Source organism: Cololabis saira, chromosome 4 (assembly GCF_033807715.1).
Source record: "Cololabis saira isolate AMF1-May2022 chromosome 4, fColSai1.1, whole genome shotgun sequence".
Lineage (NCBI taxonomy): Eukaryota > Metazoa > Chordata > Actinopteri > Beloniformes > Belonidae > Cololabis > Cololabis saira.
In genome coordinates this window covers 8,206,020-8,231,490 of record NC_084590.1, presented here as the reverse complement: position 1 = coordinate 8,231,490, position 25,471 = coordinate 8,206,020, and the positions used below count along the sequence as shown (strand labels likewise).

General features: G+C 47.3%; 3 protein-coding genes across 3 annotated transcripts in view; 2 read left to right on the top strand and 1 right to left on the bottom strand.

Annotated features, from left to right (window-relative positions):
• The window catches only part of pxylp1 (2-phosphoxylose phosphatase 1), a 417,866-nt gene extending 412,137 nt beyond the window's left edge, over positions 1 to 5,729 (bottom strand). Inside the window, exon 1 of the mRNA XM_061718761.1 lies at positions 5,725 to 5,729. The gene's annotated coding sequence lies outside the window, so the exon portion shown is untranslated. The remainder of the gene's footprint in view (positions 1 to 5,724) is intronic.
• The window catches only part of nlk2 (nemo-like kinase, type 2), a 31,351-nt gene extending 9,725 nt beyond the window's left edge, over positions 1 to 21,626 (top strand). Inside the window, exons 3-12 of the mRNA XM_061718762.1 lie at positions 1,793 to 1,922; positions 2,060 to 2,115; positions 8,280 to 8,386; positions 9,529 to 9,614; positions 10,970 to 11,179; positions 13,961 to 14,062; positions 15,385 to 15,471; positions 16,505 to 16,703; positions 18,941 to 19,034; positions 19,758 to 21,626. Of these exons, the coding sequence (XP_061574746.1) occupies positions 1,793 to 1,922; positions 2,060 to 2,115; positions 8,280 to 8,386; positions 9,529 to 9,614; positions 10,970 to 11,179; positions 13,961 to 14,062; positions 15,385 to 15,471; positions 16,505 to 16,703; positions 18,941 to 19,034; positions 19,758 to 19,812 (1,126 nt within the window). The 3' untranslated portion in view covers positions 19,813 to 21,626. The remainder of the gene's footprint in view (positions 1 to 1,792; positions 1,923 to 2,059; positions 2,116 to 8,279; positions 8,387 to 9,528; positions 9,615 to 10,969; positions 11,180 to 13,960; positions 14,063 to 15,384; positions 15,472 to 16,504; positions 16,704 to 18,940; positions 19,035 to 19,757) is intronic.
• LOC133442197 (uncharacterized) lies at positions 21,134 to 25,418 on the top strand. Its single transcript, XM_061720145.1, has 5 exons — positions 21,134 to 21,240; positions 21,653 to 21,904; positions 22,436 to 22,505; positions 24,085 to 24,800; positions 24,837 to 25,418. The coding sequence occupies exons 1-5, from the start codon at positions 21,134 to 21,136 to the stop codon at positions 25,123 to 25,125; spliced, it is 1,434 nt and encodes a 477-aa protein (XP_061576129.1). The 3' UTR covers positions 25,126 to 25,418.
• Positions 25,419 to 25,471: the final 53 nt, after the last annotated feature.

Below are 25,471 nucleotides of genomic sequence, written 5' to 3'. Positions count from 1 at the left end.
ACATCCAACGCTAGTAGAGACGTGGAAATGCTACAAAAGCATTCCCATTACACTTTTACGATCAACTGGATTGACAACGCGTCTGAAAAACCATTTTGTGAAAGCGTAAAAAAGATTTTTGCGATATTTAGGAGTTTTTTCCGTTTCAGGTTTTCTTCTGCGATATTTGGGTTTTGTGCAAATCTTGGTCATGGAAACATGGCTACTGACATCACATAGTGCATGTTTTTCTCAGAGTGAAACTCTACAAGTAAAAAGGTTCAAATGTAAGCTGTTTTAAACATTAGAAATGCTGGTTAGAATCCTGTATGTTCATTTTTTGAATATCAGTGTTCCACATACACAATAAACATGTTATTGCTCATGAAAGTTAATGTGGTCCAGAGTTGGTGTTGAAGTCCCTGAGGCACCTGGGATCATCCCCGTGGAAACATGGATTTTACTAGCTGAGGAATACCACAAGGCTCTGTATGAGGACCTCTGCTTCTTTAATTCTACTTGCTTCCACCTGGTAGCATCTTGTGTTTAATACAGGTTGATACCAGTTTATATGCTGATGACACTTTGATTTATGTTCCAAATCATATTTTTTGGGAGAAATTAGTGCCAAAAGGGATAATCCAGAGTGTTATCAACAACCAGCCCAGAGTCCAGACTCTGTGATGGCCCGGGGCTGTATCAGGGTCCAAAGCTCATCTTCACTTCTGTGATAGCAGCATTATTGCACAGAAGTACATAGATTTAAGAGCCACATCTGCTGCCTTAAAGACCACATCTGTTCCAGGGACGTCCATGTAAAACCACATTCTGGACACATTTCAAGTACATACACATCCACACCACAGTGGTGAAGCCGTGGTGCAGAGCTCCACAACCATCCAGGCCAGAACCACCCCCAGGACGACCCCCTGCAGGCCAGAGTCACTCCCAGCATGGAGGCTCCCCATGAGGAAACACTGGAGCTAAAAGCTACAAGAAAGCAGGATAAGATAGGCTGTGAAGTTAAAATACACACTAAAAGAGTTTAAAAGTATAACATCAAATCCTAAAATTCAATTCAATTTTATTTGTATAGCATCTAATACAACAAAGTTGTCTCTAGACGCTTTCCAGAGACCCAGAAAATAGTCTTGCTTTGTAGAGCTAAAAGTAGGTTTAAAAAGCAAGACCTGCTAAAACAAGCACAAGAACAACTTAAAACCATAAGACCTGGTTTAAAACAACAAGAACAGCTAGTTTAAAACAAGGATATACAAGAAAGACTAAAAGGAATCAGCTGAAAGCCAATATAAAAAGCATCAACAGTCTCTGCGGCCCTGAGTTTCTCCAGCAGGCTGTTCCACAGACGTGGGCCGTAGTAATGAAACGATGCCTCACCGTGGGTTATGGTTCTAAATTGATTATGATTAAAAGGCCGGTGCCGGACGACCTCAGGGTCTGCCAGGGTTTATAAGGTAAAAGCAGATCAGACGGATAAGAAGGCCCCAGACCGTTAAGAGATTTAAAAACTAATAAGAGAACCTTAAAATCGTGGCTGATGAAGAGCAGGGTATGCTACTGGAGTGGTCTAAAGCAGTCCTGACCTGTCCACAACGGACCGAAACTTCATCTCTGGTGTCCTCGATGCCAGAACATCTTTCAAGTGTCTTTCAAGTGTCAATCTACATAAGTTGATGAGGTAAAACAAAGTATCCCTGGTTAATACTGCCTTAAGGAGATATCCCGTGAACATCAGTGACTGGGCTGTACACACCCTGGTGTTGCTAACGCCGTCTTTGTCCTCTCCTTTCAGGTCGGTAACAGATCCCAGGGATGGAAAGAGAGTGGCCCTCAAAAAGATGCCCAATGTCTTCCAGAACCTCGTTTCCTGTAAGAGGGTCTTTCGGGAGCTGAAGATGCTGTGTTTCTTCAAACATGAAAATGTAAATTGACAGCCATGATGATTTAATTTCAATCATCTGATACAAGTTGATCTGATAAACGGGAAGGGTTTCTCTGGAGAGGGCGGATGTCTGCTGGTTACCAGGAGAAATGACCATGACTTTAACTCTGTCCTCAGGTGCTCTCTGCTCTCGACATCCTACAACCGCCACACATCGACTACTTTGAAGAAATGTATCCTTTACCCCAGCTCTGCCAGATTTCAGTAACTTGTTTTAATCACACTAGACATGACAGAACACCCTCCACACTAAAATATTCAGCTTTGATATGAGAAAGATCTTTTCCACCTAAACACAACAGCAAGCAGCAAAGTGAACACACCGTAAAAGACGAGAGTGCTGCAGAAAACCGCCAATATAGCGACCAGCTGCTATACGCTACCAACACTGACCTGTCAGCTCCTCTAGATCCATGGAACGATTCTGGGACCAGAATAGTTTCTGATCTCAGACCGTTCCTGCCAGTGGTAGACCCTTTCGCAGCAGATGAAGTTGCCATCTCAGGAAACATGACTTTTATCGTTTTCTGATTGGATATTCCCTGAGATTAGGGCTGTGCGATTAATCGATTTTAAATCTAAATCAGATTTATTAATCACAATCGATGTTTAAAAAAAGGAAAATCGGAAAATGGATTTTCCTTTTTTGCAGCTGGCTGCATTACAGACAGAGCTCGTCTAGTCATCTTTATTTGGTCAAGAAAATTGTAAATGTCACTTTACTAAACTCAAGGAGGATTTACAGTATTTTTCAATTGCACTTCATTCCCAATAGGGACATTTGTTTGCTATTTTTCTTTAAAAATAAAGATAAAATATTTGAAACAATTTATTCCATTGTCTTTTGTAGTTTTACCAAAAAAAATCAAAATCGAAAATCGGGTTTTCACAAAGATGGTTATTATTATTATTATTATTATTATTAGTATTATTATTAGTATTATTATTATTATTATTATGTATAGTATATTATATTATTATTAGTATAGGTATCGGATAGGTGAATGGATGAATGAATGGGATGCCTGGGTCTGGGGCCCTCCGTTGTCGGGCCTGCGCGGGTGTCGCCTTGTTGGGGGGTTCCCTCTCTCCGGGCCCGTCTCCGGTCCCCCCCGCTGCCTCTACGGCGGGGCGCCCCTCTGGTCTTGGAGGGCCACTTTCGTGGGGGACGGGTGCGCCTGCCCGCGTCGGCGGCCGGGGCGGCTCTGTCTCTCCGGGCAGGCTGGCCCCCTGCCGGGTGGGGGTCGTTGGCCTGAAGGGTGAGGGCCTCCTGGCCGCGTGTCCGGCCCGGACCGGGTGGCCGGGGATTGCCTGGGTCGCGGTCCGCCGCCGCGGGATCCCTGGCTGCTTCTTTCCGCGCCGTGGGGGCCCCGCCCGCGGGCCCCCTCGGCCGCCGCCGGGTGGGGGGGGGGGCCTCGCAGGCGGTGGGTTGCCTCCCTCCTACTTCTCCCCTCTGTGGGGTTGCCGGTGGCCTGGGTTCCGGGCTCTTCCTTGTCGGCCTCTGGTCTCGCGGGTGGCGGGGTTGCTCCCCCCCCTCCCCCACTATAGATACACTTCAGGTGGAGCTTTGTTTGGTTTATTACACACACACACACACACACACACACACACACACATATAGTCATTTAGTCACATGCATACACACACACACACACACACACACACACACACACACACACACACACACACACACACACACACACACACACACATGCATGATCATATACATACACATGCATGATCATATACATACACACACACACACATAGACATACACACTGGCTTGTTCACCTGCATGCTGGCTCTCTAGTTTTTGGGTTTAGGTAGCGGTAGCGATAGCTTAGCTCAGACTGCGATCAGATCTCAAGATTTAGGTCGATTGCTGTTCGTGTTTTGGTTGGCTCCGTGCCGGTTTCGTGCTTTGTTTGTGGTTTTTTTGTTGCAGATTTCCAGTGCTTGACGTGTGTCTCCGTGTGTTCCTGCTTCCTGGATTGGCAGTGGATGTCGTCACCCCCCCACCCACCCCCTCCCCCCCCCCAAAAAAAAAAAAAAAAAAAAAAAAAAAAAAAAAACACTGGGTTTGTATGTGTATATTTATGTATGTGTACGCATATGTGTGCGTATATATATGTATATATTACATATAGTAATAATGCACATATATACACTTTTGGTTTCTACCGTCATGGTATCAATCAATAATATGTGTGCAGACAAGGTAAAAAAAAAAAAAAAAAAAAAAAAGAAAATCGGGTTTTCAGAGAAAAAAATCTGGATTTTATTTTTGTCCAAAATCGCCCAGCCCTACCTGAGATGAACTGCCGTTGATTCTGTCGGCTGTGTGGATTCCTCAGAGGTGTCAATCATCCAGATCCATCAGCGTTCCTGAGATATGTCCTTGTTCAAACACCCACAGCTCAGAAACTGCTCGACCTGGGGGAACTAGAACAACCTTGCTCTAAAAGTGGAAATATTTAGTCATATTTCTGCTGTGTGTCTTCATTTACTCTGCTCTGATAACATATGATTACATATTTCTGAATCTGTGTTTTATGTTTCAATTCAATTCCATTTTATGTATATAGTGTCTATTACAACAGAAGTTGTCTCTAGGCGCTTTCCAGAGACCTAGAACATGACCCCCCCGCCCCATCAATTCTTACTTTAAATTAGACATCCAGTCCTTGATGTCCCTAAGACATTGACGATTCTGTTTAATTTTCATAGACAAATAGCCATTTGCTAAAATCAACAAAGTTCATTTCATTTCTCATTAATGTACACTCGGTGCCCCATCTTTCCAGAAAAAACAGAAATGTAGTATTCAGACCCTTTGCTGTGACACTCATATTTAACTCACATGCTGTCCATTTCTTCTGATCCTCCTTGAAATGTTTCTACTCCTTTTTATTGGAGTCCAAATGCATTTAATTGAACTGATTGGACTTGATTAAGAAAAGGCACACACCTGCCTAAGACCTTACAGCTTACAGTGCATGTCAGAGCAAATGAGAATCATGAGGTGGAAGGAACTGCCCAAGGAGCTCAGAGACAGAACTGTGGCGAGGCACAGATATGGCCATGGTTACAAAAGAGTTTCTGCAGCACTCAAGGTTCCTCGGAGCACAGTGGCCTCCATAATCCTTACATGGAAGAAGTTTGGGACGACCAGAACTCTTCCTAGACCTGGCCGTCCAGACAAACTGAGCAATCGTGGAAGAAGAGCCTTGGTGAGAGGTAAAGAAGAACCCAAAGATCACTGTGGCTGAACTCCAGAGATGCTGTAGGGAGATGAGAGAAAGGTTCAGAAAGCCCTCCACCAGTCGGGGCTTTATGACAGATTGACCCGACGGAAGTCTTTCCTCAGTGCAAGACACATGAAAGCCTGCATAGAGTTTGCTCAAGAACACATGAATGATCCCAGACTATGAAAAATAAGATTATCTGGTCTGATGAGACCAAGATTGAACTTGTTCACCTTCCAAAAAGACAAGGGCCCGGTTTCCCAGATCAGTTAAGTAATTCTTAACAGCGAAAGACTTCTTTCAAACCATCTTAAGGAACCTGTGAAAGAAGTCTTTCACTGTTAAGAACTACTTAACTGATCTGGGAAACCGGGCCAAGGACTCTAAGCACACAGCTAAAATCACAAAGGAGTGACTTGGGAACAACTCTGGGACCATTCTTGACCGGCCCAGCCAGAGGCCTGACCTAAACCCAATAGAGCATCTCTGGAGAGATTTGAAAATTACTGTCTACCAACATTCACCATCCAACCTGACAGAACTGGAGAGGATCTGCAAGGAAGAACGGCAGAGGATTACCAAATCCAGGTGAAAAACGTGTTGCATCATTCCCAAGAAGACTCATGGCTGTACTCGCTCAAAAGGGTGTTTGTACTCAATACTGAGCAAAGGAATACTAATGACCATGTGATGTTTCAGTTTTTCTTTTTTAATAAATTTGCAAAAAAATTATACATTTCTGTTTTTTTCTGTCAATATGGGGTGCTGACTGAACATTAATGAGAAATAAAATGAACTTTTTTAGATTTTAGCAAATAGCTGCAATGAAACAACAAGGGAAAGATTTCAAGGGGTCTGAATACTTTCCGTACCCACTGTACTTCCCAAGGGCTGCATGTATAAACTGAACAAGATTGGCCCTAGTACTGAACCCTGCAGGACACCATTTTGAAGATAGATAAATGTTGATGTCTATGTGGAAGCGTGGTTTGATGGGGTATTTTCATATGTCAAATCATCCTACCTGCATTTATCTATGTGGAAGCGTGATTTGACGGGTTTTTTTCTTCCGCCGAAGCGTCGTACACATAGATCTATGTGGAAGCACATTCTGACTTCCTGCTGTTAAATCGTCTATTTGCATGAAAAAGCCTTTGAAAAAAAAGAAACTGAGATAAAAGAAACTGTGATCGTACGGTAGTATTTTCTGCCGAGGTAGGACACCTCGGCAGAACACCGGCTCGATATGTCTCATTCACCCCGACGCACAGCAGAAACAGACTGCAGGCAGCCGCTGCGCATGCTCAGCAGGCTCATTTATATGCAAATACAGTCGCCAGATGCTTTGCATTGACCATTCTTGGTAAAAAGTGGGCGTGGATATGAGGCGATTTCATTGCAACCTTCCAGCTGGACTGTGATTTATAAAGCGAACATTGCGTACAGATGTGCGTGCACACAGTTTTATAAATCAGGATTTTTTTTGCACACGCCATTTTCGGCTTTTGGACGCACGTGCACTTTTAGTATGAATCCTACACACTCTTTTATAAATAAGGCCCCAGGTCTGTTCGGTCCTCGCTGCTCTGGACTGCATAGTCTCTGGGCTGCTCAGTCTCTGGGTCTTTTGTCCTTCTGGTGGACCATTGGGTGGTCTACTAGTCCTGGTTGGTTTGCTAATCCTGGTTGGTCTACTAGTCCTGGTTTCAGCTCTGCTGGTTCTGGTTTCAGGTCTACTAGTTCTAGTTTCAGGTCTACTATTCGTGGTTTCACAAGAACCAGTCCTGGTTTCAGTTTTACGAGTCCTGGTTTCGGTTCTACCAGTCCTGGTTTCGGTTTCTTTAGTTCTGGTTTCAGGTCTAATAGTCCTGGATTTAGTTCCTCTAGTCCTGGTTTAAGGTCTACCAGTCCTAGTTTCAGTTCTACTGGTCCTGGTTTCAGTTCTGCTAGTCCTGGCTGCTTAGAGATTCACCTCTAGAACCTTGCAGACCAATCCGGCACCTTGCAAACCAACCTAGAATGGGTGTCAGGGGTCTCTTAATAATAATAATAATTAATAATAATAATAATAACTTGCATTTATATAGCGCCTTTTAAGGAAAATAATAATAATACATTTTATTTGTATAGCGCTTTTCTAGGCACGCAAAGACGCTTTACATTAGTAAAAATCATAAAAGCAGTACAGTCAAAGACACTAAAGACACTTGACAATAGTATAAAAATCATAAAAGCAGTACACATAGGACAATTACATGACACAGGACAGTACATGAGGACACTACATGACACGGGACATTGATCACACATTAAAAACAGTTCTGTAAAGTTGAGTTTTGAGATGGGGATTTGAATATTGAGAGGTCTGTACAGTCACAGATGTGTTTGGGGAGGAAGATCCAGAGGGTGGGAGCAGCGATGGAGAAGGCTCTGTCACCCCAGGAACCCAAGGTCACTTTACTACTACTACTACTACTGTCATTTATCCAAAGCGACTTACATCTGAGAGAACAAACACACCATTTACAATGGTCATATATTATTCATTCACTCCTCATTCATACTTGGTGATGGTAAACTGTGTAGCCACAGCTGCCCTGGGTAAGACTCACAGAAACGTGGCTGCCAATCCGCACCAGCGGCCTCTCCGACCACCACCGCAACATTCATACACATTCACACACCAGCAAGAGTGAAGTGTCTTGCCCAAGGACACAATGATAGATGACTGGGGGGAAGCAGGGTTTGTACCGCCAATCCATGGACCATTGGACAACCCGCTCTACCACCTGACAACTGCCGACCCTCTTAGTCCAGCAGAAGCAGAAGAAGCCAGACCCTAGTGGTCAGAGGTGGAAATATAGCTTTTCTTCTATTATACTCAACACTGAAATCAGATGGGCTCCATAGCTACACCAGAAATTCCAGTAATACTGATTGTCAGCAGTCGAGTGTGATGTATTTAGAAGCTTGTGTTAATGTCAAAATAGTAATTAACCTGGAATGACGCAGAGGGTCAGATGTTGGATGGATGGACCTGTTCAGGGAGTGTGTGTGTTTCTGGTTTTCAACCTTAACGTGTCGTCGCTCAGCTATGTGGTGACGGAACTCATGCAGAGCGACCTCCACAAGATCATCGTCTCACCTCAGCCTCTCAGCTCGGACCACGCCAAAGTTTTTCTCTACCAGATTCTGAGAGGTACGTTGTGAAGCCTTCACTATCAGCCCGTCCATCAGACGTTCTCAGCGAAAACCCCCACTGGACAGGTTTATGTGTATAGCAAACTTCAGACACAACGGAAGTGAAAGGGACTGTAGGCATTGAGATGAAGACAAAGAAATCAAAGACGGAGATCATTTGATGGTTTGACTCAAGAGCGGCAATCAATAAGAGACCATACCCTGATTGGTTCCACACACAAATTTCTGAGGCGCACCGGAGTCATCCTCCCGTCCAGTGCTGGACATTATCAGGTAGGTGAAGAAGAGTACATCAGAACCCCAACCGGAGCTGCAGAAAAACCTTAAAGCTGGTTTTGGATCAAAAGGGTAGCTCAAGAAATGCAGCCAAGACAAGGAAAGGAGTCTGATCAACTCTGGTTGGGTCGGTTCACCGAGGCTATCGAATTTGTTAAGAGACCCGAAACACCTGATAACGTCTAATCAGACTTCTTGTGTGATCCACCTTCATACAAGATCCACATCCTCTCAGATACACCGTCCTACAGGATCCCCCGTTCTATAGGATCCACCGTCCCACCGGATCAACCATCCTCCCAGATAAACCTTTCCACCAGATCCACGCCCTGTAGGATCCACCGGATCCACCGTCCAGCCAGATACACTGTCCTGCAGCATCCATCGTCCCGCAGGATCCACTGTCCTCTCTGATACACCATCCTACAGGATCCACCATCCAGCCAGATACATTGTCCTGCAGGATCCACCATCCTGTTGGATCTACCATTCTACAGGATCTACCGTCTTGGCGGATACACCACCCTACAGTCAAGAAGTGGAGCAGATCTGAAGTCCAGCAGGACTTTCCGGATTTGGAGAGACAACAGTGTTGTCTTAAATCGCTTGACTTAAGGCAGTAAAATACCAGGAAGGTGCTTGTTTGTGGTGATCAGACTACAGAGGATTGTTATCCGAGTTTACAAAGTCTGGACACGTGAAATCAGACGATGCAGTAGTGATGTAGGTGTGTGCAGTGACTGTCTGTGTTGATGAAAATATCAAACATTCAATGAGAGACTGGAAGTGAGCGCCCTCAGCAGCCTGATGTCATCAGTGATGTCACGCGTCAGATGTAATGTTTTTTTCCTTCCATTTCTGCAGGACTGAAGTACCTTCACTCTGCTGGGATCCTCCACCGAGACATCAAACCTGGCAACCTCCTGGTCAACAGCAACTGTGTTCTGAAGGTGGGTGGAGGCAGCTATGAGGTTTTCCTCCATCAGCCAATGTTCAGCATGAGCGGTAGGGATGGGAATCGAGAACCGGTTCCCAGTGTTTCAATTCCTTGGAATCGTTTGCCTTTTTTGCAAACGATTCCCTTATCGATTCCAGTGGGCGCGAATGACGTTACCAAGCACGTTGAGCAACGTGCGCATTCGAGCCCAGCAGGAAAACACGGGGACAAAGCGGCATAAACGCTCGAAAGTTTGGTTACATTTTACCAAAAAGGATGACAACAGGGCGACAATACTTGCAATGTGGACATTTCAACAAAGGGGGGAAACTGTTAGGACTCGGCCGGCTGATCCGCTGGGAGCGCGGAGTCAGCCGGCGTGTGGTAAGGCTGATTTATGGTTCCGCGTTACACCAATGCAGAGCCTACGGCGTAGGCTACGCAGCGACACGCATCGTACGGCGCGCGTCCCCGCGTACCCTACGCCGTAGGCTCTGCGTCGATTTAACGCAGAACCATAATTCATGCTTTAGAAGAGCTGTGCGCTCGGCCACGCGGACAGCGGAGCGCGCTCCTGACACAGCTGCAGCTCGACAGCTCGACAGCTCATCTATGGAGAAGTTAAAGAGCATCTACCGCTAGTTTCTACTGCTAGCTTCTCCTTTCATCAAGGCAGGGAAGAGTATCAGGCAAGAATAGATGAATGTTACCAGCAGTGACTAAGTTTGTTGTGTTGAACATGTTACTGGACATTCTTGTGTAATTGCCACAAAATAATTTGTTGTATTTAGTTAATTTCTACAGAAGAATATTTATTTTATTATTATTATTTTATATTAAATACATATTTTATATTACAAATAATTTTGTGGGGACCCCCTGGCACCATCAAGGCTGGGGGCGTCTTAAGACCTCACTTATATTTTTTTGTTCAAAGATGTAAAACAAAGTTGATACTAAAATTGTTTGTTCTCCTTTTTTCCAAATGAGAATCGATAAAGAATCGAATCGTTAAGCAGAATCAAAAATGGAATCGGAATCGAAAAAATCTTATCAATTCCCCTCCCTAATGCGCGGTGAGTCTCTGATCACAGCAGAAGCTCTGGATAAGAATGCTCTACTTCCTGTTAACCTGAGCACTGTTGCATCACTTCCTACTCGCTTTTAGAGAAACTGAAAAGATTTGAGATCATTCCTAAAAATGACATGCTATTTGGTACTTCATGAAAATAAACATGATATATTTACAATATCTGACATTGTTTATCTGGGAGATGTACGTATATGAGTGATTGACGCCAGAAACTTGTGAGGGAGGAGCCCAATGCTGGTAGGGCAAAAAGTAACCTGTAAAAAATCCTGTTCCAGATCTGTGACTTTGGCCTGGCCCGGGTGGAGGAGTCCGATGAGTCTCGGCACATGACTCAGGAGGTAGTGACTCAGTACTACCGGGCACCGGAGATCCTGATGGGGAGCCGCCACTACTCCAACTCCATCGATATCTGGTCTGTAGGCTGCATCTTTGCTGAGCTGCTGGGCCGACGCATCCTCTTCCAGGCTCAGAGCCCCATCCAACAGGTACCGCCCCCACCTTCCTCCTGCAGAGCCCCATTCATGAGGTACCGCCCCCACCTTCCTCCTGCAGAGTCCCATTCATGAGGTACCGCCCCCACCTTCCTCCTCCACAGTCCCATTCATGTGGTACCGCCCCACCTTCCTCCTGCAGAGTCCCATTCATGAGGTACCGCCCCCACCTTCCTCCAGAGTCCCATTCATGAGGTACCGCCCCCACCTTCCTCCTGCAGAGTCCCATTCATGTGGTACCGCCCCCACCTTCCTCCTGCAGAGTCCCATTCATGAGGTACCGCCCCACCTTCCTCCTCCACAGTCCCATTCATGAGGTACCGCCCCCACCTTCCTCCTGCAGAGTCCCATTCATGAGGTACCACCCCCACCTTCCTCCAGAGTCCCATTCATGAGGTACCGCCCCCACCTTCCTCCTGCAGAGTCCCATTCATGTGGTACCGCCCCCACCTTCCTCCTGCAGAGTCCCATTCATGAGGTACCGCCCCCACCTTCCTCCTGCAGAGTCCCATTCATGTGGTACCGCCCCCACCTTCCTCCTGCAGAGTCCCATTCATGAGGTACCGCCCCACCTTCCTCCAGAGTCCCATTCATGAGGTACCGCCCCACCTTCCTCCAGAGTCCCATTCATGAGGTACCGCCCCACCTTCCTCCTCCACAGTCCCATTCATGAGGTACCGCCCCCACCTTCCTCCTGCAGAGTCCCATTCATGAGGTACCGCCCCCACCTTCCTCCAGAGTCCCATTCATGAGGTACCGCCCCCACCTTCCTCCTGCAGAGTCCCATTCATGTGGTACCGCCCTCACCTTCCTCCTGCAGAGTCCCATTCATGAGGTACCGCCCCACCTTCCTCCTCCACAGTCCCATTCATGAGGTACCGCCCCACCTTCCTCCAGAGTCCCATTCATGAGGTACCGCCCCACCTTCCTCCTCCACAGTCCCATTCATGAGGTACCGCCCCACCTTCCTCCAGAGTCCCATTCATGAGGTACCGCCCCCACCTTCCTCCTGCAGAGTCCCATTCATGAGGTACCGCCCCCACCTTCCTCCTGCAGAGTCCCATTCATGTGGTACCGCCCCCACCTTCCTCCTGCAGAGTCCCATTCATGAGGTACCGCCCCACCTTCCTCCTCCACAGTCCCATTCATGAGGTACCACCCCACCTTCCTCCAGAGTCCCATTCATGAGGTACCGCCCCACCTTCCTCCTGCAGAGTCCCATTCATGAGGTACCGCCCCACCTTCCTCCTGCAGAGTCCCATTCATGAGGTACCGCCCCACCTTCCTCCTGCAGAGTCCCATTCATGAGGTACCGCCCCACCTTCCTCCTGCAGAGTCCCATTCATGAGGTACCGCCCCACCTTCCTCCTGCAGAGTCCCATTCATGAGGTACCGCCCCACCTTCCTCCTGCAGAGTCCCATTCATGAGGTACCGCCCCACCTTCCTCCTGCAGAGTCCCATTCATGAGGTACCGCCCCACCTTCCTCCTGCAGAGTCCCATTCATGAGGTACCGCCCCACCTTCCTCCTGCAGAGTCCCATTCATGAGGTACCGCCCCACCTTCCTCCTGCAGAGTCCCATTCATGAGGTACCGCCCCACCTTCCTCCTGCAGAGTCCCATTCATGAGGTACCGCCCCACCTTCCTCCTGCAGAGTCCCATTCATGAGGTACCGCCCCACCTTCCTCCTGCAGAGTCCCATTCATGAGATACCGCCCCACCTTCCTCCTGCAGAGTCCCATTCATGAGGTACCGCCCCCACCTTCCTCCTGCAGAGTCCCATTCATGAGGTACCGCCCCACCTTCCTCCTGCAGAGTCCCATTCATGAGGTACCGCCCCACCTTCCTCCTGCAGAGTCCCATTCATGAGGTACCGCCCCACCTTCCTCCTGCAGAGTCCCATTCATGAGATACCGCCCCACCTTCCTCCTGCAGAGTCCCATTCATGAGGTACCGCCCCCACCTTCCTCCTGCAGAGTCCCATTCATGAGGTACCGCCCCACCTTCCTCCTGCAGAGTCCCATTCATGAGGTACCGCCCCACCTTCCTCCTGCAGAGTCCCATTCATGAGGTACCGCCCCCACCCAGAGTCCCATTAATTTTCTTCTTCCGGCTCTCGGCGAAGGTGGACGCTTTTTCTGCTCCTCTCCCTTATCAATCTGCCCTGCTACTGCTTTTGTCCTGTCTTCTCTTCAGAGTCTCTCCTCTTCACTCCTTGAAAACTCTACAATCATGGAATTGATTAACTGGTCTCTCAGCACAATTGACCAAATTTTTGCGACAAGAAGTCAGGGGGTAAGGGAGCCCTCTTGCCCCGATGGGACATTTTTTGCTGGATACACAATGGATTCCTGGAAACATTGGAAACCGTTGTGTTTGGCGATTCTGTCTGTCGAGGACTTTGAAGACGCCTTCATAATTGGATTTATGATAGTAGAATTTCTTCTAATTGGAGTGGGGATTTTCCTGGCCTATCGACAAACGTGTAAGTCGTCGACAGCTGTTTTGGCCCTTTCTGAGCTGCCCGACGTTGCAGAAGGAATCAACACTCAAACTTTAACGCTGGGAGAGCAAAGCCGCAAGCTGGATGCGATTCCCCACCTTTCTGCAGGAGGATAGTGGTCGTCCTCACAGGGGTTTTTTGTGGACACACAGAGACACGAATGCTGCCCGGCTCACCGTATTGCTGCCAACCTGGCATCACTTTGATAAATGTACAGTTTTGTAAATGAACATTGTTCTGAGATAAAGAGTGTTTCTGTGTCTGTTTTGCAGCTGGACTTGATCACAGACCTTCTGGGGACCCCCTCCATGGAGGCCATGAGGACGGCGTGTGAAGGCGCTCGTGCACACATTCTCAGAGCGGCTCACAAACAGGTGAGTGTGTTTGAACAGACATCAGAGGAACAATGAAGACCCTAAAGTTTAACCACCAAGAACAGTTAGGAAGGTCCTGACCTGAAGGTCGAGACGCCCTTGGTGGGGAAGGCCTGTGGGGGTTCATCCAAGTTTTCAGGTGTATAAATGTTTTAGATAAAGATTCCATCCATCCATCATTTTTCTCTTATGTAAGTTTATGTTGTGGGGCATCAGTCTGACCAAAGAGTCCTAAACCTCCCACTCTCCATCCACCTGCTTCAGCTCTTCCAGGAGGACACTGAGATGTTTCAAGACCAGCTGAGATATATAATCTCTCCAGTGGTCCTGGGTCTGCGCCAGGGACTCCTCGTGGTTGGACATGTCTGAAACACCTCCCCAGGAGACATCTTGACCAGATGAACCTCAGTTCAGGCGCTTGTATCCTCCATGTGGTTCCTTCAGCCATTACACACAGTTGTTCCGGTTCCAAGGTAGCACCAACTCTTTGCTGGGCTAGAGGAAAGAACTGCTTACGTAAGCGGAGGGTGGAGTTGTTACGACCAACGGCAATAGCAAGACTGGGAGAAGGCGGCATATTCAAATGAGCAACAAATTCATATGGATGCAGCAAATTAGCAGTGGTCTGAGGAGGAGACAACCTGTCTTGTAGTGATATGATCCACGGAGGGTGCTACGCGGACCAAGTCCGTATTGGAGCCAATACATTGTTGTTGCTTCAATTTTCGCGCAAACGCAGCAACGTAACTGACGTTTGCAGCGACGTATTGACGTGGCTCCCCTTAGCACCCCGAGCTGTGGAAAAACAAACCGGTTTTCAGCGGGTTCAAAAGTTGAACGAGTTGTGAACCTGCACCAGCACTGACCCGAAACCAGTCCCGGAACCGGTTTGGTGGACAAAGATGCCCCTGGAGCTCCACTAAGCTCGACAGCCTCTTATCACCTGAGGTTGTTCAAGGACGTCTGTCACATCAGTTCTGTTAGAGCTGTGAGTTCAAGATCTTTCTGACAGGTTCCTCTGCAAAGTTACAAGTTTGGGTCTACCGGGTCTGTCCAGCATGTTTCCCCACCGTCTGATCCAGCCCGCCACCACGTGGGGATCAGCTGACTCAGCTCTTCCCCTTACTTTGGTGTCCAAAACACCGGGCCGCAGAGCCGACTAGAACATTTCTCATTGACTTTAGACCACCGGTCTAACTCTAAGAAGGACGGCCCTTTTACTAATTTGGCAGCTTTTTGTTCAGGTTGAGACAACGCTGGTTCCACGGAAATAGAGGCGGGTCGTGGATTAGGCTGATGTTTTGTGTTTGTCGTGTCTGCAGCCATCACTTCCTGTTCTGTACACACTGTCGAGCCAGGCCACCCATGAAGCTGTGCACCTTCTCTGCAGGATGCTGGTCTTTGACCCGGTGAGTGTTTCCTCTGGACCTGGTGTGCATCATGACCAGTTAAGTGTGTTCAGTGAGTAATGGCGCTTTTCCACTAGTACCTACTCAGCCCGTCTCGACTCGACTCGCCTTGCCCTCGTTTCTTTTCAATACCTGGAGCAGAAGTAGGAGGTTGGAGTGAAGCTGCTGAGACGTATTTGATTGTGTGATCTAAATGAAGAAGACAACAACACTAAAGATGTAGAACCTGGAGGAGATGATAGATGTGCTGCTGGATCTGTGGCTTGTGTTTGATACCAAGTTAAAAAATGAAAGTGAGAGAAGCTTCAAGCGGTGACTTTTTTGATTGTTAGTTTGTCTCTGCTGCTGAAAAGTCAGCTGGAGCCGTGAGCAGCTATGAAGAGACAGAGCTCCTGGTAGGTCTGGTTGTTCCTTATCACCGTCTAGATCCCTTTTTAATTCTCTCCTCAGCACCAGGTTTATGAACGTCTGACCCTCAGAGTTGGATCATGAAACAGACTTTTGCTGCCATTGCCTGTTGAATAAAATGAACAAGAATCCGTCAGAGTCTCTTTCTCTGATTTCCTCCTCCTGACTCAGACGTCTGACTCCAACCCCCCGACCAATCAGTGGCCTGTAGTGTGATGATGTCAGATACAGCCGACTCAGCAGCTTAGAACCTCGGCAGAATAGATACAGAAAAGTATCTACTCTGCACGTTAGACCCCTAGTGGGAAAGCGCAAAGGCGAGGCGGGGGTTGGTAGTTTAGTGGCTACAGAGGTGAACCAAGATGAACCACCCTGGGCCCCTGAGCAAGGCCTTAATCCTATTTGCTCCATGGTGTGTGTGTGTGTGTGTCAGATTTAAGTTGCTTTGGATAAAAGCGTCTGCTAAATGACAGTAGTAGTAGAGGCGAGTCAGGTTGAGTAGGTACTAGTGGAAAAGCGCTATAAGTGACTGCTCTGGTCCGGTCTGGTCCGTCTTGAGATAAACCAGCTATTTACTGTCTGTCAACACGTCTGTAAACACGCTGACTCGTGAATCTGTGTGCAGTCAAAGAGGATCTCAGCCAAGGATGCCTTGGCCCACCCGTACCTGGACGAGGGTCGGCTGCGCTACCACACCTGCATGTGTAAGTGCTGCTACACCACGTCGTCCGGCCGTGTTTACACCAGCGACTTCGAGCCCGTCACCAATCCCAAGTTTGACGACGGCTTTGAGAAGAACCTGACCTCCGTGAGACAGGTGAAAGGTATGTGCTAGGTGTTCCAGGTGGAGGCATCTCAGCTTCCCCTCTAGAGCTCATCCACCCTCTCAGTTCCACACATTTCTGTTTGTTGGTGTTCTGGAGTCCATCGTGGTTTTAAGAAAACTGTGACTGCGTTTCCATGCATCAATAACCCTTTTAAAACCCGAATATTGGCAATAACCCGAATTTGCACGGCCATGTAAACACCAATAACCCTTTTGAATAACCCGAATTTGCTCATATTCTGGTTTTTAAAAACCTGAATATGACCCCTGGGTTACTCCTTTTCTAACCTGAATATTGGGTCATGTAAACTCCAAACGGAATATCCCCATCAAACGGAACAGGAATTAGTTTTCTGCGCATGTTCTGTTCACAAGGAATCCTGGTCTTTTGAGTCCAGGAAGTTCTTCTAAACACGGAGAAACACAAGACCAGGAGGAGACTAATCACTTCATAAATGTAATGAAGGATATGAACATTTCTGCATTTGTAGACGGTAGAAAGTACCGGGATAGAAGATTTACAAGAAGGTGAGAGAAAAGTTGCGCGAAGCAGGATTTGTTTTGAATTTGGATACAGGAAGAAGAAGTGGAAATGACGGGAATTGCGTCATGATGTTCTCCGTGCGTCGCTGGTTTGATCCAGATATCCCCAATGATTAATTACCATGTAAACAGGGATAACCCTGTTTGCTCACGCATGGAAACGGAATATTCTGAATGTTTCAGTAACCGGAATATTAGCAATAACCCGAATTTTGACTGCACGTAAACGTGGTCTGTGTTTCATCAACGGGGAACTCGGTTTTCCAGACAGCTTACTTGGTGCTTGTTCAGAGTCCAACCTCCACTTGGAGCGGTTCTGAAAAGGAAGTGGTTGTATTGGAGCATTTGACGATGAAGGCAGTAACGTGTTGCAGTGACTGTGTGCCTTTGTAATACCAGGAGCAACCAATCACGTTTGTTTCTGCTCAGGACACAAGGGGCAGCGAGCTTTGAAGCGTCTCTTCGTTGACCAGCTGTAACCGCGGCTTGATCAAGGTGGCACTTGAGAAGTTGACCTTCCGTAACCTCTGATGGGAGCAATGCTTCCATCATGACTCAAAAGAACCACAATTCAGTGTGGCAACACTTGACGTCCCCCAGTTCAGAAACGACGGATGCCGTTCACACTTATGTGTGAGGGGTGGTAATAAAGACCGCAGCGCTGTTTGAGCGCCCGTAGACTTTATCACTGGCTTGTCTTTGTTTATAAGCCCATTCTGAGTCTGCTTCCAGCTCATTTGGGGAGGTATCTCTCTCAAAAAAGCACTGGGAGGCAGAATCCTCGGTCGCAGGACTTGTTTTTTTTTTTTTTTTTAAATAGTTTTTTTTGTTTTAAGATTTTTTTGGGCTCTAGTGGCCCTTTATTGGAGATGCAGACTGGAAATGGGTAGAGAGAGAGAACAGGGAAGACACGCAGCAAAGGTGCGCGGGCTGGATTCGAACCCGCGACCGCTGCAGGAGGACTGTAGCCTCAGTATATGAGCCGCCGCTTAACCCACTGCGCCACCGAGCGGCCCAGGACAAAAATCTTAAAATCTTAAAATTGAATAATCTGGTGTCACTTGATGCTTTTAAGGTTCTTCTGAAACACTTGGAAGCAAGTACAACTGGCTGTAGATACTCTGACTGCTGATTTTGTTTGTGATTTGTATTTCTGATTTGTTTTTAACTGTTTTGTTATTGTTTGTGCAACTTTGTGTTTGTGCTGCTGCCTGTCTTGGCTCTTGTAAAAGTGATTTTTAATCTCAACAAGACTTTTTTTTCTGGTTAAAGGAGCATGAGGCAGGATTGAAGCAGGATTTATGAAAAAAATTTGTATATGTTTTAAGTTTTCTAGTAATAATGTCAGATGAAGCGTTCCAAACCCAAAAGAGTGTATCTCTAGTGTATCTCTCCGTTGCCTTGAACAGGCTGTGTGCTGCAAAATGTGCTGCAATTCCGGGCCGGAATTTCCCGCGCTGTCCTGCGGATGTGACGTCACATGACGCTGCATGCGCGTTCTCCCCGTTCTCCCGTGCCAGCTTCACTGTTGCCTGCAGTACCCCCAACGGCCGTCGTGGCGCTAATGAGTCTCATTTCTTAAAAGGAGCCTCATGCTCCTTTAAACAAAGGTTATAATAATTGAGCGTGAGGCAGATCACCGTGACGATGGGTTGGTGCTGAATACGTGTTGGTGTGTGTTTCCTGTGGCAGAAATCATCCATCAGTTCATCCTGGAGCAGCAGAAGGGGAGTCGAGTGCCGCTCTGCATCAACCCTCAGTCAGCTGCTTTCAAGAGCTTCATCAGGTACCAGGTTCACACTCGTCACAACACCGGTGCTCGCTAAGGCGCTCTTCACTCGGGTTGGTTTTACAGAGAAAACACACAAAGATGCCTGACAAACACCTAATAAACTAATTATTTTAGAACAGACGTAATCAAGACCATCAAATATTTTCTAAAGACTCTAGACACTAGAGGAAGATCTGAGTCAGCCCTCATGACGGTTTACATGGAAAAAAACCTAATCCAGTTGAGAGTTACCAACACTACGACCTTCAACGCTTGGATAAATCATCCATTACACATTAAAAGTGCTTCTTGCCTGACGCCACACACACAGACTGGTGAGAAGACCAACTAAACGTAGTTCTCCCTAGTGATTTGTTTTCTAACTTGTAAAATAACTTCATGATTTGCACGATTAAAGGCTTTAGCTGGACTTCTTTTTTTTTTATTCTCGAAGACGCTCTTAAAGTCCAGTTGCCTTCGAGGTTTATTAGGACCCATGAGAATCTCAGCCAGCATTAGTTACCTGGTCATTTCTCAAATCCACATCGATCTTTGGTTTTGGAGAATCATTTATGAAGTGAGTTAAAGTACGGTGTTCCTTTAGCAGCTATTATCACCTATGAACTAACGCCAGAAATCAGCTTTAAAAGCAGCGAGCCCTTGGATGATGTCATCAGTGATGGGTGGGGTGATGTGATTTGTTGCACTAACATGCTGACACCGTGTCCTCCCGAACAGCTCCACGGTGGCCCAGCCTTCTGAAATGCCTCCATCTCCGCTGGTGTGGGAATAAGTGCTTCTGGGAAATCGTCCTCTTTCCCGGCGGAGGAGCTGCGACACTGGGAACAAGACATTACTGATCACGGCTCATCGCGGATCATCACGGTAGCATTTCACTGGAGAGCAGGACTCACAGGTCTGCTGGCCTCCAGCGACCAGGAACCCTCACAAACGTTTTTATGTGTTAGACGGTTTGACAATGAAAGGTGCTCAGAAGAGCAGCTGAGAACGGCCTAAACCTTCAGATGAAGTATCTTTATTTAAACATAGATATATATATATATATATATTAGTGCTGTCATGTTCTTCAGCAACATTAACATGGTCTCCTGTGTGTCAGTGGTTGATCAAGCCGACCCCTCACCATCACCACGCTTCCAGTTACGTACCGTTTCTGTTGCAGACTATACACATGCTTTTACATCCTCTCGTAAGTCACTATGAGGCGCCACCAGGTCATCCTTTACCTTCACAGAGGTCTGCTGGAGTCCACCCCAGTTCTCTTCACGTGAAAGACCAGTTCCCAGGTGACCAGTCCATCACCGGTCCACATATGGCACTTTTCCACTAGTACCTACTCACCTCGCCTCCACTCGGTTTGGTTCTTTCCCACCAGGGGTCTAACGTACCAAGTAATTACTTTTTCTGTAACTATTCTGCCGAGGTTCTAAGCTGCTGAGTCGGCTGTATCTGACATCATCACACTACAGGCCACCGATTGGTCGGGGGGTTGGAGTCAGACGTCTGAGTCAGGAGGAGGAAATCAGAGAAAGAGACTCTGACGGATTCTTGTTCATTTTATTCCAACAGCAACAGCAGCAAAAGTCTGTTTGGTGATCCAACTCTGAGGTGCAGATGTTTATAAACCTGGTGCTGAGGAGAGAATTAAAAAGGGATCTAGACGGAGATAAGGAACGACCAGATCCACCAGGAGCTCTGTCTCTTCATAGCTGCTCACGGCTCCAGCTGACTTTTCAGCAGCACCGAGACAAACTAACAAAATTAAAGCGTAAACGCTTGAAGCTTCTCTCACTCTCATTTTTTTTAACTAGATATCAAACACAAGTCACAGATCCAGCAGCACATCTATCATCTCCTCCAGGTTCTACATCTTTAGTGTTGTCTTCTTCATTTAGATCACACAATCAAATACGTCTCAGCAGCTTTGCTCCAACCTCCTACTTCTGCTCCAGGTGCTGAATTGTTATGGAAAAGAAACCAGGCCGAGTAGAGATGAGTAGAGCTGAGTAGGTATTAGTGGAAAAGCGCCAATAGAGACAAACACCCAACGCACACTCTCAGCTGATTTAGACTCAGCAGTCAACCTGACGCTCATGTTTCTGCGGGATGAAACCAGAGTAGCTGGAGAAAACCCTCAGAAGCTCCGGGAGAACATGGACGATCCTGCTGGGAGTCCAACCAGGAACCAGCTAGATGTGGGGTAGCAGAGCACCAGGCCCTCACACCAGCCTCAACGGCCAGAGTTAGGAGAAATACAGTGAGCATCTCTAATGTAGACCCCAAAGAAAAACATCTAAGAACGTCACTGAGAAGAGCTGAAGTTAGGACGTCTGTGTTGAGATCTGAGGGGGTTCCTTGAAAGGTTTTTCATGTAAATGTCCGTGGAAACGGGGCCTCAGTGATGTCCCTCGGCGTCGCCCAGACACACGAACACCTGCAACCACAGTTACGGAAGCTCCAGTCTGGAACCGCGTGGAACCTCTTGAAGGGAAGGCTCGGCTGCTGAGTTTAAAGTTCTGTTTAAAGATGTGATGTTGGTCAGGTTTGAACAGACCAACAGATAAAAGGCTTTTCACTCGTGATGAATCCCAGTTCATATTTGACTCTGACAGCACTAATATATGTGAACATCGAGAGACGGCAGCAGGCTCAGACCTGTCTCGTCTGTCGCTGTCCACCTTCACTGCAGCACTGAAAAGGTGGTACACCCTCTGTGAAAGCTTTTACATATCAGGACCAAAGAGACACTCATCTTTACCAGCTCTGACAATTCACACCATGTTTGACGGACTGTCATTTATCGATGAGCTGATCGTCTTAACTGATGACCTCATCATCATCACTGATGAAATGATCATCAGCAGGTTTGCAGACTTCTAGAATAGCAGACATTTTTTTCCGTTTTCTGGTTGTTAACACAATGCCAAGAGGGAAAAACATTGGCACAGATCTTAGAGAAGCAACTGTTGCTGCACACCAGTCTGGAAAGGGTTTAAAAATGTCCAAACTCTCAAAAATTTCCAAACGATCTGGAGTTCAATGTTCTACAGAGAAAAATATTATTCATAAGTGGAAAACATTCAGGACAGTTGTCTTCCAGGAGTGGACGTTCCAGCAGATTTACCCCAATATCAGTCAGTCGATACAAAAACCCCAAGAGCTCCATCTCAGATCCTGCAGTCCTCACTGATCATGTTAGATGTTAAAGTCCATGACATCACAACTAGAAGAAGACTGAACCAGGACGGTTGGTCTGAAAATTTTCAGGAGAAAACCTTTTCAGTCTAACCAGAACCTGTAAGCAGGACTGAGGTCCACAAACCTGAATCTGGACAGACCAGACAGACTTCTGGACCCATGACAACAACGTGGACATGTTTGGTCTTCATGTCCAGAACCATGTTTGGAGGAAACCAGCAGAACCACCTGAGACCCATTATCAAGCACGGAGGTGGAGGGATGCTGGTCTGGGCTTGTTTTGTTGAAGGTTGTGTGATTGTAAAGATGAGTGGACTAAAGTTCCTGCAAGAACTTGATGTCATACAGAAGACCTTTACTTCTAGTCCTGATACGTAAAAACGCGGAGGGTGTACTTTCTTTTTCAGAGAGAATGTTTTCATCTGTTTTAAAGTCGTGACACTGATCTAGTTCTGTTTTAATATTGAGAAGCTTGGATTGAAGCTGTGTGGGTAGAACCAGACCCAGACTTTGAAGAACTGGTTCAAGAGGAAGCTCGGTTCTGTGTCCGAGGAGACAGGCGGAGCTGAAGAAGGATTATTACTGTTCTGTCTGGTTCTGTCGTTGATGGGTTGTATTGACCTTCACGGAGGAACCATGAGGGACACGTCAACCATGGCTCTTCAGACCTGTGGACTGGTTCCTGGCTCCTCCTCATTCACGTAGAGTCTCCAGAAACTCGAGGTCTCAGCGAAATGATAGAATCTATTTTTCCAGTTGTTTTCTACTGCTGTTCTGGTGTCCTCTGGCATGCACCCACCATCCTGTAAATATGTGACATAGAAAGTGAAACCAGGTCACTGTATAGAAATATTAGCCTACACCGGTCCACGGCGGTGCGCTCCCTTTTTATTTTTGGAACCTGGACTCAGATGTACAGACTCAGATTTTCAGCTGCCGGCTGACTGGGGGTGGACAGAAGTCCTGGACCGGGTCCAGAGTCCACGGTCAGGGCTGGAAGTCCACACCAGGAGCTGCAGTTCTCCTATTGTTCATGATTTCATCATTGCAGGCCTGGGGGAGGGAGGGGGGGGCACTGTTCAGGTCTCTACCTCTTCATCAGTATCTTCGTTTCTAAATTCTGGGGAGATCCCATGTTTCCGAGCACCACGGCTGGTCTGACTGTTAGATTCACTCTGATTGGTTTAGAGCTCGTGGGGAGCGAGAACCACCGCCTCCACCGCAGCAGCTACGTTCATCCAGCAGTGCGTCTCCATCCATGAGACCTGTCAGGTCGGTGACCACTGGAGCAGAGTCCTCAGCTGTAGGGTTAAAACCCTGGAACAGGCTGGACTGTCTGAAGGATTCACTTCCAATTGGGAAGGGAAGGACGGTGTTGACAGTGATAATTATCTGAGCTAGCAAGTGATAACATTCTAAGGAAATTATTTTTATTTAGATCTGGTTTTAGATCTGGGCTCGGTATCAGAAGACGCCACAACCTGTAGAAGAATGTGTTGTTTCTGAAGCCTCGTCCTTGAAGTCCATGGCCCCGTCTTGTAAATGAGTGGGAAGAACAAACCTGGAAGTCAGCTGGAACACACCCACTTCCTATCGATCAGTTAGCGTGGCTGACTTAGCTTCTGCTAACCTATGATGCTAATAGGTTATACATTTGCAATGAATCTGATCAAATCTGTAAAACCATCCACATTTCAATGTTATCCTGCTCCTACACATCTGGCTCAGATTAGTTGGCCATTAGCGGACATGTTTACTCCCGGATACTGACCCAATCAGGTGTATTTGAGCAGGGAAACACCAAAAACATCTGGGGGAGTGGGCCCCAAGGAACATCTCCAGGTAGTCGGCCGTCTTTAGATCGTCGGCCGTCTCTAGGCCATTGGACTTCTTTAGGTTGTTGGCCGTCTCTAGGTCGTTGGACTTCTCTAGGTCGTCGGCCGTCTCTAGTTTGTCGGCCATCTCTAGGTTGGTGGACTTCTCTAGATCGTTGGCCGTCTCTAGGTCGTCAACCGTCTCTAGGCCTTTGGCCAATTCTAGGTCGGTGGACTTCTCTAGGTCGGTGGACTTCTTTAGATCGTTGACCGTCTCTAGGTCCTTGGACTTCTTTAGGTTGTTGGACTTCTCTAGGTCGTTGGACTTCTCTAGGTCGTCAACCATCTCTAGGCCGGTGGCCGTCTCTAGGTCGTTGGCCATCTCAAGGTCGGTGGACTTCTCTAGGTCGGTGGATGTCTCTAGGTCGTTGGCCGTCTCTAGGTCGGTGGACTTCTTTAGATCGTCAACCGTCTCTAGGGCGGTGGACTTCTCTAGGTCAGTGGACTCTTCTAGGTCGTCAACCGTCTCTAGGCCGGTGGCCTTCTCTAGGTTGTTGGCCATCTCTAGGTCGGTGGACTTCTCTAGGTCGTCAACCGTCTCTAGGCCGGTGGCCTTCTCTAGGTTGTTGGCCATCTCTAGGTCGGTGGACTTCTCTAGATCGTCGGCCGTCTCTAGGTTGTTGGACTTCTCTAGGTCGTTGGACTTCTCTAGGTCGTTGGACTTCTCTAGGTCGTCAACCGTCTCTAGGCCGGTGGCCTTCTCTAGGTTGTTGGCCATCTCTAGGTCGGTGGACTTCTCTAGGTCGTTGGCCGTCTCTAGGTCAGTGGACTCTTCTAGGTCGGTGGACTTCTTTAGGTCGTCGGTCGTCTCTAGATCGTCGACCGTCTCTAGGTCAGTGGACTCTTCTAGGTCGGTGGACTTCTCCTGGTCAGGTCTCCGCGGGGTTTCTCAGGAACCAGCTGGCCGGCGGTGGTGGCGGGCTCTCCCTCCCCGTCCTGCATGGATCTTTGTGTGCGAACAGCAGTTTTCTATGTTTCACCTTTTTAACTCTGTGATGGAGTCAAGTACTTGAATCAGACGTGTTGATGATAGAAACTAGGCTGATTGCTGCAGACGTTGATGTGAGACTAACCTCGGCTCGGTGAGGACAGGACCACGACGGTCCTGAACGTTTGTATATTTGATGTTTTAATCAGATTTATTGTCATTTGAATTAAACTGGCAGAGCAGTACATACATGTATTTAATGAAGTCTGTGTTCAGCACTGTAAACCACAGATGACTCCAGTGGACCCTTAAAAGGTTAATCTGGAAGGTTCCTTCTGAGAAATTATGATGAGAAGAATAAAAATCACTTTTAATGAATACGGACTCATTTTGTTGAGTCGTCTCTTTTATCCGTCTCTCCATACACTTTG

Bases quoted from the DNA above. Each gene is read 5' to 3' on its own strand.
- LOC133442197 (XM_061720145.1), top strand. From the start codon at position 21,134: ATGTTTCTGCGGGATGAAACCAGAGTAGCTGGAGAAAACCCTCAGAAG. The intron at 21,241-21,652 runs GTAGCAGAGCAC...TGACTCTGACAG, and splicing joins AGGAACCAGCTAGATGTGGG to CACTAATATATGTGAACATC. The intron at 22,506-24,084 runs GTCTGGGCTTGT...ATCTCCAGGTAG, and splicing joins ACGGAGGTGGAGGGATGCTG to TCGGCCGTCTTTAGATCGTC.